Source organism: Chiloscyllium plagiosum, unplaced genomic scaffold (genome assembly GCF_037043375.1).
Source record: "Chiloscyllium plagiosum isolate Xiang-an unplaced genomic scaffold, Cpla_swu_hap1 HiC_scaffold_24, whole genome shotgun sequence".
NCBI lineage: Eukaryota > Metazoa > Chordata > Chondrichthyes > Orectolobiformes > Hemiscylliidae > Chiloscyllium > Chiloscyllium plagiosum.
The window spans coordinates 28,612,897-28,629,105 of NW_028270162.1; the positions used below are offsets into that span (position 1 = coordinate 28,612,897).

At 41.5% G+C, this 16,209-nt stretch overlaps 1 protein-coding gene across 1 annotated transcript in view; it reads left to right on the forward strand.

Moving 5' to 3' along the window:
• Nucleotides 1–745: 745 nt before the first annotated feature.
• The window catches only part of pes1 (pescadillo ribosomal biogenesis factor 1), a 57,081-nt gene continuing 41,617 nt past the window's right edge, over nucleotides 746–16,209 (forward strand). The window contains exons 1-4 of the mRNA XM_043715655.2: nucleotides 746–803; nucleotides 2,033–2,112; nucleotides 6,279–6,432; nucleotides 10,551–10,660. Of these exons, the coding sequence (XP_043571590.2) occupies nucleotides 780–803; nucleotides 2,033–2,112; nucleotides 6,279–6,432; nucleotides 10,551–10,660 (368 nt within the window). The 5' untranslated portion in view covers nucleotides 746–779. The remainder of the gene's footprint in view (nucleotides 804–2,032; nucleotides 2,113–6,278; nucleotides 6,433–10,550; nucleotides 10,661–16,209) is intronic.

Here is a 16,209-nt window from a genome sequence, read left to right on the forward strand (position 1 = left end):
AGATTGTAAGACACATAATTTAAAGCAAACGTTTGCAGTGTGACGTATATAAAATCATATACACATTCTCGAGTGAGAATGTAACTTTTAAAAGAGTTTTGTGATTTATATATGAAAGAACAGATGAGAAACTAACAAATAATCCAGTTTCAGTTACATAATTTCAGTTACATCACACTGTAACCTTTTGCTATAAATGCTGCGTCTTACAATCTTATACTCCACAACCACCTGATGAAGGTGCGGTGCTCCGAAAGCTAGTGCTTCCAATTAAACCTGTTGGACTACAACCTGGTGTTGTGTGATTTTTAACTTTGTACACCCTAGTCCAATACCAGCATCTCCAAATCATGAGGAACCATGTACAACAGAAGAAGCCACTCATGGTGTCCATTAAATAAGCACCTTATATATTTCCCCACCAGAGAAAATAATTTCTCCCTATTTGCTTTGTGCAATTGCTTCGACATTTTGAACATCTCAACTATATGACCAGCTCCAGTGAAAATGTGCCATTCCCCTCCTCCTCCCTGGAACAGGGCAGCAACCGCTTGGCCACACTCGGGCGCCCCACGAAATGCCTGTAATTAATTCTTGACAGTCCTGATTTTTCAGTGCATTGCCTAAATTTGATATTTAAAAAAGTTGATTATGTAAACTTGTAACGTTATTTCGGAATGCGGAACTGGTGGCCTATTTAGTACGGCGTGGGGGCAGCCAGCTGTAACGAGGGCCTGGGGTCTTTTCTTGTTGTCCATGTGCGGAGGGATCTGTTGGTGATGGGTGGCACGGAGAAAAAAAAGGTGCGGGGCCTGGGGAGAGGGGACAATGCGGGGGGGGAGAGGGGACAATGCGGGGAGGGAGAAGACGGTATCGGGCTGGGAACCGCTGTGTAAAACCTCTTTCAGCCCCGCTGTTCGATTTTACTTTAGCGATTTAGTTGCGGCAAGAACGCGACTTTTTTTCCCGTGGCAGCCTCGGGCCTGGGCCTGGGCCTGGACCTGGACCTGACAGCTGGTCTAGTAACCAGTAATCCCCCTCCCTCGCTGATTGGTAACTAATATCCCTCCCCCGCTGCCTAGTTGCTACTAATCTCTCCCCACACACTGCCTAGTTACTAGTAACCCTCCCTCCCCCACTGCCTAGCTATTAGTAACTCCCCTCCCTGACTGCCTAGTTGCTAGTAAGCCCCCCTCCCCCACTACCTGGTAACCAGTTAACTCATCTTCCCCTTCCCCAACCCCTATTGCCTGGTAACCAGTAAAAAGCACCCCTCCACTGCCTAATAAGCAGTAATACCTCTGCCTGGTAACCAGTAACCTCCCTGCCCCTGCACTGTCTGGAAACCTGTAAGCAGCCACTAATGCCACCACTGTCTAGTAACTAGTAAAGCACCCTCAAATGTCTAGTAATCAATAATGACACCATTCACTATCAAGTACTCAGTAAGCAACCCTCTCCCCCTTCACCCAGCTGTCTAGTACTGAGTAAATCTCCTCACTGTGCCCATGGCCCTGGCAAACAGTTACTGTGCCCCCCACCCCCACTGTCTTGCAATCAGTAACCTTCCCCCAGCTATCTTGTAACATGTAACCACGCTTACCATCCCCTGCCCCACCAATCTAATGACTGATAATACACTCCCCCAGCCTTCAGCTCCCAAATCTCTCCATGTGGCTGTGTAATCACATTCTCTCCTTCCCTCCCACTGCCACAGATAGTTTAGTAACAAATTCTCTCTCTCTTCTCCCCCTCGCCACTCCCCTAATCTGTCATATCTTTTCCCCCACTCCACAAAGCACCCATTAGCCAGTAGAGAGTAACTGCTTTTTCATTTCACTTTTTACACTAAATCCTCTTCCCCAATCGGGTGGTATTATCACTCTCCCTTCAATGGTGTTGCCATACTGTTTCTGCTATTCTTACAGCTCCTGCCATTCTACAGTTGATATACTATCTGTGCTGTTGCAACTGAAACTCAAAGCTGAGATTTTTCTTCTGCTGAAAACTAAAATGCTTTCTTTTTCATCAGTATGAGCGAGGAGCTGCCACAAACTACATTACTAGAAATAAAGCCAGGAAGAAGCTGCAACTTAGTCTTGCAGATTTCAGGTAAAATCATAAAAACTGAAAGAACTGCAGATGTTGTAAATCAGAAACAAAAACAGAAATTGTTGGAAAAATTCAGCAGGTCTGGCAGCACCTGTGAAGAGAAATCAGAGTAAACATTTTGGGTCCGGTTCTGAGAAAAGGTCCTGAGACTGATCCTTTCCAGCAATTTCTGTTTTTGTTTTGGGTAAAATCATGTTTATTAAATGTGTAGAGCAACTTGTGTGTTTGGAGGGTGAATGTTATTAAGAAGATTGCATTAAATATTTCCTGTTGAATTCAATTTTAGGTTGTTTAAAAGAGATGGCTACTGGAGTAGTAGATCATTGACGTTTATTTTTCAAAATTTGCTAGATTCAGGAAAGGTTCTGTCAAAACTGGAAAGTTGGAAGCATAACCCCACTTCAAAAAGGAAGGGAGGCAGACGGGAAGTATCAGCATGATTTTGTGAAGGGGCAATTGGGTTTAACTTATTTACTGTTCTTTTGAAGAAATACACATAGATAAAGGGGAACCTTTAGAGATACTGCACTTTGATTTCCAGAAGGGATTTGACAAGGTGTGACATACAAGGTTGTTGCACAAAGAATGAGCTCACGTAGGGAAGACCATTAGCAGGAATAGAAGATTGATTGGCAAGCAGAAAATCGATTATACATCAGTGTGTGATGAGTGAAGGAGGGATCTGTGCTTGGATCTCAGCTTTTTACAATTTACATCAATAATTTTACTGTCACTGGAAAAGCACAGCAGGTCAGGCAGCATCTGACGAGCAGGAGAGTCGATATTTTTGGCATAAGTCCTTCATCAGGAATGTGGGGGGTACTGCTGAGAGATAAATATGGGGGTGGGGGAAAGGTAGCTGCAGGTGGGGATGATAGGTCGGAGGGCAGGGTGGAGTGGATAGATGGAAACGAAGGTGGACAGGTACGACAATTCAAGAGGGCGGTGCCATGTTGCAGTGTTGGATCTGGGATGGAGTTGGGGGCGGCAAGAAAAATGGTGAAGGCGACATTGATGTTGTGTGCTTGGAGGTTCCCAAGGCAGAAGATGAAGCGTTCTTCCTCCTGGCATCAGGTGCCTTGGATTTGGTGGTGGAGGTGGCCCAGGAGTTGTGTGTTCTTGGCGGAGTTGTTGGGGTCGGGTGGCCAGGGGCTTTGAAGTGCTTGGCCACAGGGCAGTGGGGTTAATTGGTGCATGTATCCAAGAGATGTTCCCTGAAATGTTCTGCAAGTTGGCGTCCTGTCTCCCCAACGTAGAGGATACCACATCAAGAGCAACGGCCACAGTAGATGAGGTGTTTGGATGTGCAGGAAAGTCTCTGCTGGATGTGAAAGGGTCCTTTGGGGGCCTTGGATGGAGGTGAGGGGAGAGGTGTGCATGCAGGCTTTACACCTCTTGCGGCAGCAAGGGAAGGTGTCGAGAGTGGAGGGTATGTAGATGGGGTTGTGGACCTAACAAGGGAGTCAATAATTTTAGATGCAGGGAACGAGAACACAGTTAAATTTGCAACTTTCACAAGGATAGGTAGTAAAGTGTTATGTAGAGGTCTTGAGGCTACACACAGATATTTGGTAGTAAGATTTTTTTTTAAAAAGCTGAGTATTACATAAACAACGAAGAATTCCAAAGTGCAGTGAGATCTAGGTATTCTAGTGAACGTGAAACAAAAAGTTAGTGTTCAAGTACTGCAAGTAAATAAAGAAAATCGAATGCCAAATTTTATGAAAGTGTGAAATTTTATAAAACATAAAAATAAGGATAAAAACAGAAAGAACTGCAGATGCAGTAATTCAGAAACAAAAACAGAAATTGCTGGAAAAGCTCAGCAGGTCTGGCAGCATCTGTGGAGAGAAATCAGAGTTAACATTTCTATTCCATTGACCCTTCCTCACTCGACCTGAAACATGAACTCTGATTTCTCTCCACAGATGCTGCCAGACCTGCTGAGCTTTTCCAGCAATTTCTGTTTTTATTTATGAAAATAAGGATGTTATGTTTCAATCATGCAGGTCATTAGCGAGACCACATCTTGAATAACGTGCAGTTTTTAGATTAGATTGCCTACAGTGTGGAAACAGGTCCTTCGGCCCAACAAGTCCACACCGACACCCCGAAGAGTAACCCCCCCCCCGACCAATGCACCCAACACTATGGGCAAATTAGCATGGCCAATTCACCTGACCTGCACATCTTTGGACTATGGGAGGAAACTGGAGCACCTGGAGGAAACCCACGCATACACTGGGAGAATGTGCAAACTCCACACAGACAGTCACCCAAGGCTGGAATTGGCCTCCTCATTTAAGGAAGAATGTAAATGCATTGGGGGCTGTTCAGACTGAGATACTAGAGTCATAGAGATGTACAACATGGATACCAAGAATGTATTATTTATCCTTTTGAGGGAAGGTTGGATAGATTGGGCTCTGTTTTGAAGAGAGTGACATTAATTGTTTATGTAAGATTCTGCATACTTTTGACAAGGTGAATGTGGAAAGGATATTTCTAGTTGGAGAGTCAAGGACTAGTAGGCACTGTTTTAAAAAATTAGGGGTCATTCTTTTAAAGTGGCTAGCAAACTTGCGACCTGTGATTTTTAAATTCTTTGCTTCTGAAGCAGGGTCACTGGATTTTGTAATGATGAGTAGTTAGATTCTTGTTTTGTAAGGGAATCAAGGATTATTGGAGGTAGATAAAAACATGGAATTCAAAACATTTAAAAGACCATCCATACTCTTTTTTGATTGAATGGCAGAAAGACGCAAGCAGCCAAATGGCCTCCCTCTGCTCCTGATTCATGTGTGTGTTTGTATGTAATTATTAGATGGTTCAGCTAATGTTTTACCTTTCATTAATCAGGATATTACAAAATAGCATTGAAACTGCTTCTGGAATACTAGTCAACATGCTATTGGTAGGGCATAACACTTTGAAAAATACCCTCACAGAAAGTAACGCAGCTCCTGGAGGAGAAGCAATTGGATAGAGGTACAAAGTCTTTGCATTGTCCTTCTTTTGACTTTTAGAGGAGCTGTATGGCACAGTGTCTCTGTAGTTAGCACCACTATCTTTGTAGCAACAGGGACCTGGGTTCAATTCCAGACTTGGGTGATTGTGTGAAGTTTGCACATTCTCCCTGTGTTGACATGGGTTTCCACCAGGTGCAATGGTTTCCTACCACAGATGTGCAGGTTAGGTGGATTGGACATGCTAAATTGCCCCATAGTGTACAAGGATGTACAAGCTAAATAGCTTAGCCAGGGTCATTGTGGGGTTATGGGGATAGAGTGGGGTCTGGTCCTGGGTGGGATGTTGTTTGGAGGCTTGGTGCAGACTTGGGCTGAATGGCATTTTTTCACTTTATATACTATTTGTGTTTCTGAAGGTTATGTGGAGATCTGACTACAGTTCAGAATTCATCAGAATGTGTATTGTTTCAATTGGATTTCTTAATTTTAACATTGGAGAGTAAAAGGAGGTCACAGCAATAGGGAAGAACAGTGGAGGAATTTGAAAACGAGGATGGGAATTTTAAAACAGGCATGTTACTGGAGCAGGAGTCAGTGAAAGTCATCTGGTATGATGGATGGAAAATTGTGAATTCGGATATTGGTTTGAGCTTAAGATTTTAAAAATTAGAATCCCTACAGTGTGGAAACAGGCCCTTCGGCTCAACAAGTCCACACCGACCCTCTGGAGAGTAAACCACCCAGACCCATTTCCCTACCATATGTTTACTCCTGCCTAACGCACCTAATGTACACATTGCTGGACACTATGGGCAATTTAGCATGGCCAATTCACCAAACCTGCACCATCTTTGGACTGGGAGGAAACCGGAGCACCCAGACGAAACCCATGCAGACACTGGAAGAATGTGCAAACTCCACACAGACAATCGCCTGAAGCGGGAATCGAACCTGGGTGCTTGGCGCAGTGAGGCAGCAGTGCTAACCTCTGAGCCACCGTGCTGTGCAGGACAAAAATGCGTGGATGGCAAGGCAAACCCTACATTACGGTAGACAGACATGATCTAGTGTTTCAACAGCAACTATTGATGAAAGACCATCGATGAAAAGTTGGGTTATTGAGCCAAGTAGTTTCCTGCTTATTCATTGTATTTCTGCAGAATAGTTTCAATGTGTTTGCTTCATTTCTTTCAACAGGCGACTATGCATTTTGAAGGGTATTTATCCTCATGAACCGAAACACAAGAAGAAAGTTAACAAAGGTTCAACAGCTCCACGCACTTTCTACTTCTTCAAAGATATCAAATTCTTACTGCATGAGCCTATAGTGAATAAATTTCGTGATTATAAAGTAAGTTTACATTCTCTCTTAAGTTCATTTCTTATCGAATAGCAAGTGGAATATGCTTATTTTATAAACGTTTGGCATAAGATTGGTAGTTTGTTAAGCTGAATGAATCTTAATTCTGTGGCAAGTCTCCAAAGGTTTATTTGTGACCATACTTTTTTTTATGGTTGCTGCATTGGTTTCTCACTGAATCACTTTGTTTTTTTCCTCAGCATTTGGTTGAAAATTGCAATTGAGGAGAAATGAAGCTCAAAATCATAAGACTTGTTTTTAAGTTTTCTTTTCAAATTTGTAAGTTGGAAATTGGTTTCTGCGCATCCCTAAGACATATTTGCTTTGTTGGGGATGGGGGGGTGGTGTTGCTTGGTATGAAAACTGTAGTTGACCGTGTTCAAAGCACAACTGTAATTTGTGTTTTTATTGGACATTTTTTCCTGTGGTTCACATGTGTCTTTAAGACATCTGTAGTTTTTATTATAAATGCAAGTTTAAAATATTATGCTCTCCAAAAACTTGAGATTTTTTTTTAATACAGTTCCCTCTAACTCACCAAAACAAACCTGCCCCAGCTCTGAACTCGTTTTCTATTTCTCTATAATGTCCCCATGTAGTCTCTTCCTGTCCAAGAAATCCTGTTCCCATTCCTTTCACCACACTTGCAGTAAACTGCTGATAAGCCTGATTACTCCAGAGGCACCCCTGGATTGAAGTGTGAATAATTCCCCTTTCAAAGTAGCCATCATTAACTTCTTAAAATATACCTTCTTGACAACGCTAATCTTGTAAATATTGCTCACTTTCAAACATTAATTTCTCTGAAATTTATAGAGGGCATTCTATTTCAGTGATCATTGTGCATTACCCCTTCTCTGCTTCTGCAACCTCACAAGTAGTTAACCACATCACCCTTTTCCAATATCCTTTTTATTCCCTCATCAAGCTCTGAGATTCCAGCCATTTAATTACATTTGTCCAGTGTTATGATCTTGCCAAGGATTTTTAAGGAAGAAATCTGAACACCAAGTCAAGCAGCAGAATTACCACTGTGTAATTCCACATTTTTAAGCAAAATTAAACTTTATTGTGTGCAAACCTAAACTTAAAAGCAAATAGTACTAACTTAACACGGCAGGCTATTTAGGACCTATAAAGTGGGTCCACTTTTTTAAACCCCCACCCCCAAAAAAAACTTCCCTAAATCTTTTGAAGGTTCATTCATTCATTTTTGCTGGGACCAACCAAAAAGGTATCTTACAGCAATTCGCAATTTCCTTTAATTCTTCTTTGTATTCCAATGATGTTTTATCTGGGTCTTTTTTAGCTTGTGGCTTTGCTACCGTCCATCTTTTCTTTTACTGACCTTTCAGCTGTATTGGGAGATTCAGTAATAGTAATAACATTGTGAAGGGAACATGGTCATTATCTGGCACTTGTGTTGTGCACATTATTTCCCACTTGGCAGCCCAAGCTTGAATGTTATCTGGATTTTTGCTGCATATGGGCATGGATTGTTTAAATATCTGAAGAGTCACGAATGGTGCTAAACATTGTGCATCATCAACAAACATCTCCAGTTCTGACCGTGTGACAGAAGGAAGGTCATTGATCAAATAGCTGAAGATAGTTGAGCATAAGACATTGGGCTTTTGTGGTGCAGTGGTAGTGTTCCTATCTGTGAGCAAGGAGATCTGGTTCAAATCCCAACTGTTCCCAAGGCGTATAATGACAAATCTGAACAAATTAATTCATAAAATCTACCCTGGAATGGGATGTGTGCCTTCTTCCAGGAGGTCTGCATTAAAGTCCTAGTTACCCCACAGCCATGTCATAACATGTCTGATCCGGTTGCTTTAAAAATCACAACCCTGAAGACCTCCTGCAGTGAGGTCCTGGCACAGAAGTAATTGGCCTTCCACAATGTACTTTTGTCTAATATCCAGTGTTTGGGGTGCAAAACCTTCTAATTAAACATTGAGAAGATTGAAGGTACTGTCTGCGATTTCCCACGGCAAGCTGTTGCCACTGATTGCATGTTTTCAGTCTCCATAACCCCAGATTGCACTGGAGTTTTCACAGCACCAGCATTCTTTTTGACCCAAATTGAACTTCTGATCTTGTAATCTTCTTACTGAAGACACTGTCTATTCGATGCATCTGCTGAAACATTCAACAGTGACTTTGGACTAGTTGAGCCTTGAGGTAACAATGTTTTCCTTGTCAACTTTCTGCACACCACTTTGTGTAAATTTCAGAGTTTGTAACACACTGTCCTATATTTAATCGTACATCTATATCATTCCTGGAATTGTAGAATCCCTACAAGTGCTGAAGGAGGCCATTCGGCCCATTGAGTCTGCAACGACCCTCTGGAGAACGTCCCACAAGACCAATCCACACTCTGCAAACTCACATGGGGTTTTACCTTTGTTTCCAACCTAACTTGCACATCCCTGGACACTACGGGGCAATTTTTTAGCATGGTCAGTCCACCTAACATGCACATCTTTGAACTGTGGGAGGATACCCATGCAGACACAAGGAGAATATGCAAACTCTACATAGTCACCCAAAGCTGGATACTAACCTGAATCTCTGGCATTCTGAGTGCAACCCTAATTAGTTATCCCTCATTAGCTCCTGGTCTCTGTCTGTTTCTAGTTTAAGATGCTCAGATTTTTTTATACAATCGTCTCTGGCAACTCCGCTCCCTATCATCATCATCATCCCTTTATACACAACCTTCCGAAAAGTCCTTCCACCTCTCTTCATTTTTTCCAGTATTAAGTGCCATGGCATTCTTTCATTCACCGTATGATATTCATTCATTAGAACATAGAAAAGTACAGCACAGAACAGGCTCTTCGGCCTATGATGTTGGGCTGAAATTTATTCTTAATATAAAATAAAATAACCTAACCTACGATCCCCTCAATTCACCGCTGTCCATGTGCCTGTCCAGCAGTCACTTAAATGTCCCTAATGACTGTGCTTCCACCATCACTGCTGGCAACACATTCCATGCATTCAAAACTCTGTGTAAAGAACCTACCTCTGACATCTCCTCTATACCTTCCTCCTAATCTTAAAACTATGATCCCTCGTGCCAGCCAAACCTGCCCTGGGGAAAAGACTCTGGCTATTGACTCTATCCATTATCTCATTATCTTGTATACCTCAATCAGGTCACCTCTCTTCCTCCTTTTCTCCAGAGAGAAAAATCCAAGCTTAGTCAACCTCTCCTCGTAAGACAAGTCCTCCAGTCCAGGCAGCATCCTGGTAAACCTTCTTTGCACCCTCTCCAAAGCCTTCATATCTTTCCTATAATAAAGCGACCAGAACTGGACATAACATTCCAAGTGTGGTCTCACCAGAGCTTGTAGAGCTGCAGCAAAATCTCGTGGCTCTTAAACTCGATCCCCCTGTTAATGAAAGCCAAAACACCACATGCTTTCTTAACAACCCTAGTTATATCTACCATTGTATCTACCATTTTGGAGTTTAACTAGACATCGATAATTTTTTCCAGTAGTTTGTCTAAGATGAGTTATTTATTCTGTTGCAACCCTCGAAAGACCTTTTTTACAATATGGTCACAATTACTTTAATAGCAAAGTACTGAATCCTCTCTGTAGGCAAACTTCAATATAAATAAAGGAAGATCGGATCCAGGAATTTTTTTTTTGACATTTACTTCAATTTCTGTTTCATTTATAAAACTCTATGGTGGTTAAAGCACATTCGGTGGCTATTTCACAGGAAACACTTTATTTTGTAATTTGGTCTATTAAACTGATATGAGAATGTAAAGCTGTAATCTGTCCGGTGGCCCACTGGTTAGTACTGCTGTCTCTCAGCGTCAGGGACTTGGGTTCGATTCCAGCCTCTGGTGACTGTCTATGTGGAGTTTGCACATTCTCCCCGTGTCTGCGTGAGCTTCCTCCCACAGTCCAAAGATGTGCAAATCAGGTGAATTGATCATGCTAAATTGTCCCATGTGTAGGTTAGGTGCATTAGTGAGGGGTAAATGTAGGGTAGGTGGGTTACTGTTCGGAGGGTCAGTTGGGCCAAAGAGTCTGTTTCTACACTGTAGGGGTTCTGTGATATGGTTATGTTTCTTTCAGGTATTTGTCCGGAAATTACGGAAGGCCTATGGAAAGGCTGAATGGGAAACAGCTCAAAAGCTTCAGGAGAATAAGCCTGTGTACAAGCTAGATCATATTGTCAAAGAAAGGTAATTTCTGGATCGACTCATGTTCATAACAGTGAACTCTGTCATTTTCATTATTCCTACTTTACATTATATGCATTTCAAATGATGAAAAGTGTGCTGTTTTTAGTTTTTGGGTGCATTAACTGTGGTAAAATTCAAAATGCTGATTGACAGCTTCTCAACAGTTAAGTGGATGTTATATTCCATTTTTATTCTGCTTCCGTAGGCTAAAAGATTAGTATGATAGTAATTAGGAACTTCACAAATTTTCAAAAACATTTTTTCAGATTGTTAGACTCTGGTCTGTGCACATATATTAGATTGCCCTTAGAGGATCTCAGATTAAATTTAGAAATCACTATCTACATTTTCCTCCAGATGTGATAAACTTGCATTAATTTATATTTTGCTGAAAAATAGAGAAAATGCTCTCATCGGTTTAGAATCGCAAGAGTACCAAATCTCAAAGGGAACAACAATTTATTCTGCATGAGACACCAAGTTGGCTGGTTTGTCCTAGATTTCTCCAAATGTAAGGACATATGAAAGAACCAAAAATAAAGTGAAAGATTGGATTTTGCTATCATATTTTGTATTCAGTCTGAGTACAAGAGATGTGCTCTATGTGCCTCATACCTGAGATCAATTTGGACTTCTAAATTTTTTAAAAATAATATATTTCTGCAGGGAATAGAGAAACGCATGGACAAACTATGGTGTTGAAATTTTCATTGCCATTTGAAGGTTGTGGATAAGGTCAGAGTGTTCATTAGGTGACTGTGCTGCAACAGAAATGAGATATAAAGTTGATGAGTCCAAAAGATGGGATAGTGCATATATTACAATTAAACTTCCATTTATTTTAAAAGAAACAAATAATGTGTTTAATCACAAATGACCGAAATAAAACTTGATTTTTCTTCTTGTCCCTGACTCATGCCAGCAAGCATCCCTTCTTCAAGTATCTCTAAAACATGTTTGAATCAAGCATCTTTCTCTTTGTGAAATAATTCTATTAGTTTTATAATAGTGATGGAAAAGGATAGACCAGATGTAAAAGTTGAAATTCTAAATTGAAGGAAGGCTAGTTTGATGGTATTAGGCAAGAACTTTCAAAAGCTGATTGGGGGCAGATGTTCACAAGTAAAGGGATGGCTGGAAAATGAGAAGCCTTCAGAAATGAGATAAAGAGAATCCAGAGAAAGTATATACCTGTTAGGGTGAAAGGAAAGGCTGGTAGGTGTAGGGAATGCTGGATGACATGAGAAATGGAGTGTATGGTTAAGAAAAAGAAGGAAGCATCTGTCAGGATTGAATGAGTGAATCCTTAGAGTATAAAGGCAGTAGGAGTAGACTTAAGAGGGAATCAGGTGGGTAAAAAGGGGGCATGAGATAGCTTTGGTAAATAGAGTTAAGGAGAATCCAAAGGGATTTTACAAATAAACTAAGGACAAAGAAGAACCAAGGGAGAGAATGAGCCCTTTAAATTTAGGCAAGGCAGCCTTTGTCTGGAGCCGCAGGAGATGGGGAGATACTAAACAAGTATTTTGCATCAGTATTTACTGTTGAAAAGGACAGGGAAGATATAGACTGTAGGGAAATAGATGGTGACATCTTGAAAAATGCCCATATTACAGAGGAGGAAGCGTGTGATGCCTTGAAACACATGAAGGTGAATAAACCCCTGAACAGGTGTACCCTAGAGCTCTGTGGGAAGCTAGGGAAGTCATTGCTGAGATATTTGTATCATCAATAGTCACAGGTAAGGTACCAGAAAACAAGAGGTTGGCTAACGTGGTGCCAATGTTTAAGAAGGGTGGTATGGACAAATTAGGGAACTATAGACCAGTGAGCCTGATGTCGGTGGTGGGCAAGTTGTTGGAGGGAATCCTGAGGGACAGGATGTACATGTATTTGGAAAGATGAGGATTGATTAGGGATAGTTAACATTGCTTTGTGTGTGGGAAATCATGTCTCACAAACTTGATTGAGCTTTTTGAAGAAGTAACAAAGAGGATTGATGAGGGCAGAACGATGGACATGATCTATATGGACTTCAGTAAGGCGTTCGACAAAGTACCCCAGCAAGGTTAGATCTTATGAAATACAGGGAGAACTCTCCATTTGGATACTGGCTCAAAGGTGGAAGATGGAGAGTTGTTTGTCAGACTGGAGGCCTGTGACCAGTGGAGTGCGATAAGGATCAGTGCTGGGTCGACTATTTTCGTCATTTATATAAATGATTTAGATTAGATTAGATTAGATTAGATTACAGTGTGGAAACAGGCCCTTCGGCCCAACAAGTCCACACCGACCCGCCGAAGCGAAACCCACCCATACCCCTACATTTACCCCTTACCTAACACTATGGGCAATTTAGTATGGCCAATTCACCTGACCCTGCACATCTTTGGATTGTGGGAGGAAACCGGAGCACCCGGAGGAAACCCACGCAGACACAGGGAGAACGTGCAAACTCCACACAGTCAGTCGCCTGAGGCGGGAATTGAACCCGGATCTCTGGCGCTGTGAGGCAGCAGTGCTAACCACTGTGCCACCGTGCCGCCCACTAGATGTGAGCATAAGAGGTGTGGTTAGTAAGTTTGCAGATGACACCAAAATTGGAGATGTAGTGGACAGCAAAGAAGGTTATTTCAGATTACAACAGGATCTTGATCAAATGGACCAATAGGCTGAGGAGTGGAGTTTAATTTAGATTAATGCAAGGTGCTGCATTTTGGGAAAGCAAATCTTAGCAGGACTAAAACACTTAATGGTAAGGTCCTAGGGAGTATTGCTGAGCAAAGAGACCTTGGAGTGCAGGTTCATAGCTCCTTGAAAGTGGAGTTGCAGGTAGATAGGATAGTGAAGGCGGCATTTGGTATGCTTTCCTTTATTGGGCAGAGTATTGAGTACAGGAGTCGGGAGGTCATGTTGCGGCTGTACAGGATATTGGTGAGGCCACTTTTGGAATATTGTGTGCAATTCTGATTTCCTTCCTATAAGAAGGATGTTGTGAAAGTTGAAAGGGATCAGAAAAGATTTACAAGGTTGTTGCCACGGTTGGAGGATTTAAGCTACAGGGAGACGTTGAATAGGCTGGAGCTGTTTTCCCTGGAGTGTCGGAGGCTGAGGGGTGACCTTATAGAGGTTTATAAAATCACAAGGGGTATGGCTAGAGTAAATCAACAAAGTCTCTTCCCTGGGGTGGGGGAGTCCAGAACTAGAGGGCATAGGTTTAGGGTGAGAGGGGAAAGAGATAAAAGAGATCTAAGGGGCAACGTTTTCAGGCAGAGGGTGGTACGTGTATGGAATGACCTGCCAGAGGAAGTGGTGGAGGCTGGTACAATTGCAACATTTAAAAGGCATCTGAATGGATACATGAATAAGAAGGGTTTGGAGGGATATGGGCCGAGTGCTGGCAGGTGGGACTAGATTGGATTGGAATATTAGTCAGCATAGATGAGACTGAAGGATCTGTTTCTGTGCTGTACATCTCTGACTCTCTGACTGTAATAGCACATTTAATCATAGTACACAGTTGCAATACAGCATATCTGCTATCCAGTTTAAACTGTGTGCATGACAAGGATAGCAGTCCAATCAAATCTCTTAAATGGTCTGTTTCTTCCCTGGATGCAAAATCATCTTTCTGTCAAGACCAGACCCACTTTATTGAGATGCAGCAACACTTTCCACAAAAAAATTGTTCATTCAAAGTCACTCCTAAATTGTTCTGCTTAATGTCTAACTATATACACTTAAAGACCCCAAAAGCCTGACTACCAATCTTAAACTGCTTTTTAGTTTCATCTATCACACATTATTCTAATTTTGAAGAATGTCCATCTCTACCATTGACCTGTATCATGGAGAAACTGGCAGGCATCTTTGTGATATCAATAAAGTATTGTGGGTATGCTTTAATCTGAAAGCAACCTATATTCAGCAAGATGAAACTAACTGAGAAATGCCATACCCTAGCTGTATCAGCCAGTCCCTAAACATTTGTTCAAATTCCCATAGCTTCCCTTTCTCCATTAAAGTTTCCACTAATGTTGTTTTTCACATCTTACTGTAGACCAAGTAGATCTAGTTGCCATGGCTATTAAGTGCAAGGTGGAATGTTTTTTCTTCATTGTAGCTTGTTGCTACAATTTTATCCAAGCTCACTTTAGGCTGAGGTGGCCTCATTTTTCACATACGTTACAGTTTATAGCCAATCTCTTCTATAGGTTTAGCATACTCAAACTTCTGTAGTTTTTAGGATTTTTTGTGTGAGTAGCTGTCTGTGCAAATTGCCAATGTAGTTTTAAGAGAATTCAGTTAAACTCTTATCACTGATTGCTAATCTCATCTAATAAATATATTCATTGGCGATGTTAGGTCTTGTGAAATGACTACAATAACGTCGTATCATGTTCTGAGGAAGAGTCCTATCTGACTCAAAATGTTAACTATTTCTGTCTCCATAGATGCTGCTAAAATGTTAGAGCTGCTAAGTTTCTCCAGCACTTTGGTTCTTTTTGTTCCAGTAATGTTCAGGTTATACAAACTACATCCACTGGCTTCCCAGAAACAACTGCCTCGCTCTGTTCCATATCCAGTTTTAATTTGAGTTCTTTTCATAGATGGTCTGCTCAACAGTAAGGGGATTTCACTTTATATCTGTGTTGATTAAGACCATTTATCCTTATTTTCAGGGAATTGTAACACCTTGTATTGACTTCAGCATGTTGACAATCCCAAATCTGTAACAAGTAGCATTCTCAAATTTCTTAATCTTGCTTCTGCTGCTAGTGAGGTACAGAAGATAAGGGAACAACTGAGAAAGGGAGGGAGGGCAATCAATGCAGGACTGAGGGCATGCAATAGATTAAACAAGGTAAGTGAAGTTCTAGTACAGATTGAAATTGGATGATATTGTGGGTATTACAGAGATGTGACTGCAAGGGGATCAGAGCTGGGAACTGAATATCCAATGATATGTTCTGTGGAAAAGACAGACAGAGGGGGCAGGGGTTGCCTTGTTAGTAAGGAATGAAATTAAAACAATAGCAAGAAATGATATAGGGTCAGAAGGTATAGAATCTATGTGGGTAGAGTTGAGGAACAACAAAGAATAAAGACCCTGCTGGGAGTTGTGTACAGGCCTTCTGGCAGTAGCAGGAGGTGAGGAAGAAAATAAATTCAGAGATAGAAAAGGCATGTAAGAAATGCACTATTACATTAATCATGGTGACTACAATATGCAGGTACACTGGGAAAACCAGGTTGGTAGCGAGTCTCATGAAAAGGAATTTGTGGAATGTCTGAGATTTCTTTTGGAGCAACTTGTGGTAGAGCCTACTGAGGAACAGGCACTTCTGGATTTAGCAATGTATAATGAGACAGACTTGATTCGAGAGCTGAAGGTGAAGGAAACCTTAAGGGGTAGTAACTATAATAAGATAGATTGAATCAGATATAATGGTATTACAGCTGGCCAGAGTTATTGGAAGGACAGCCTAGTAGAGAAGACAATGGAACAGCAATGACAGGAGTTTCTGGGGCTAATTCAAGAGTCACTG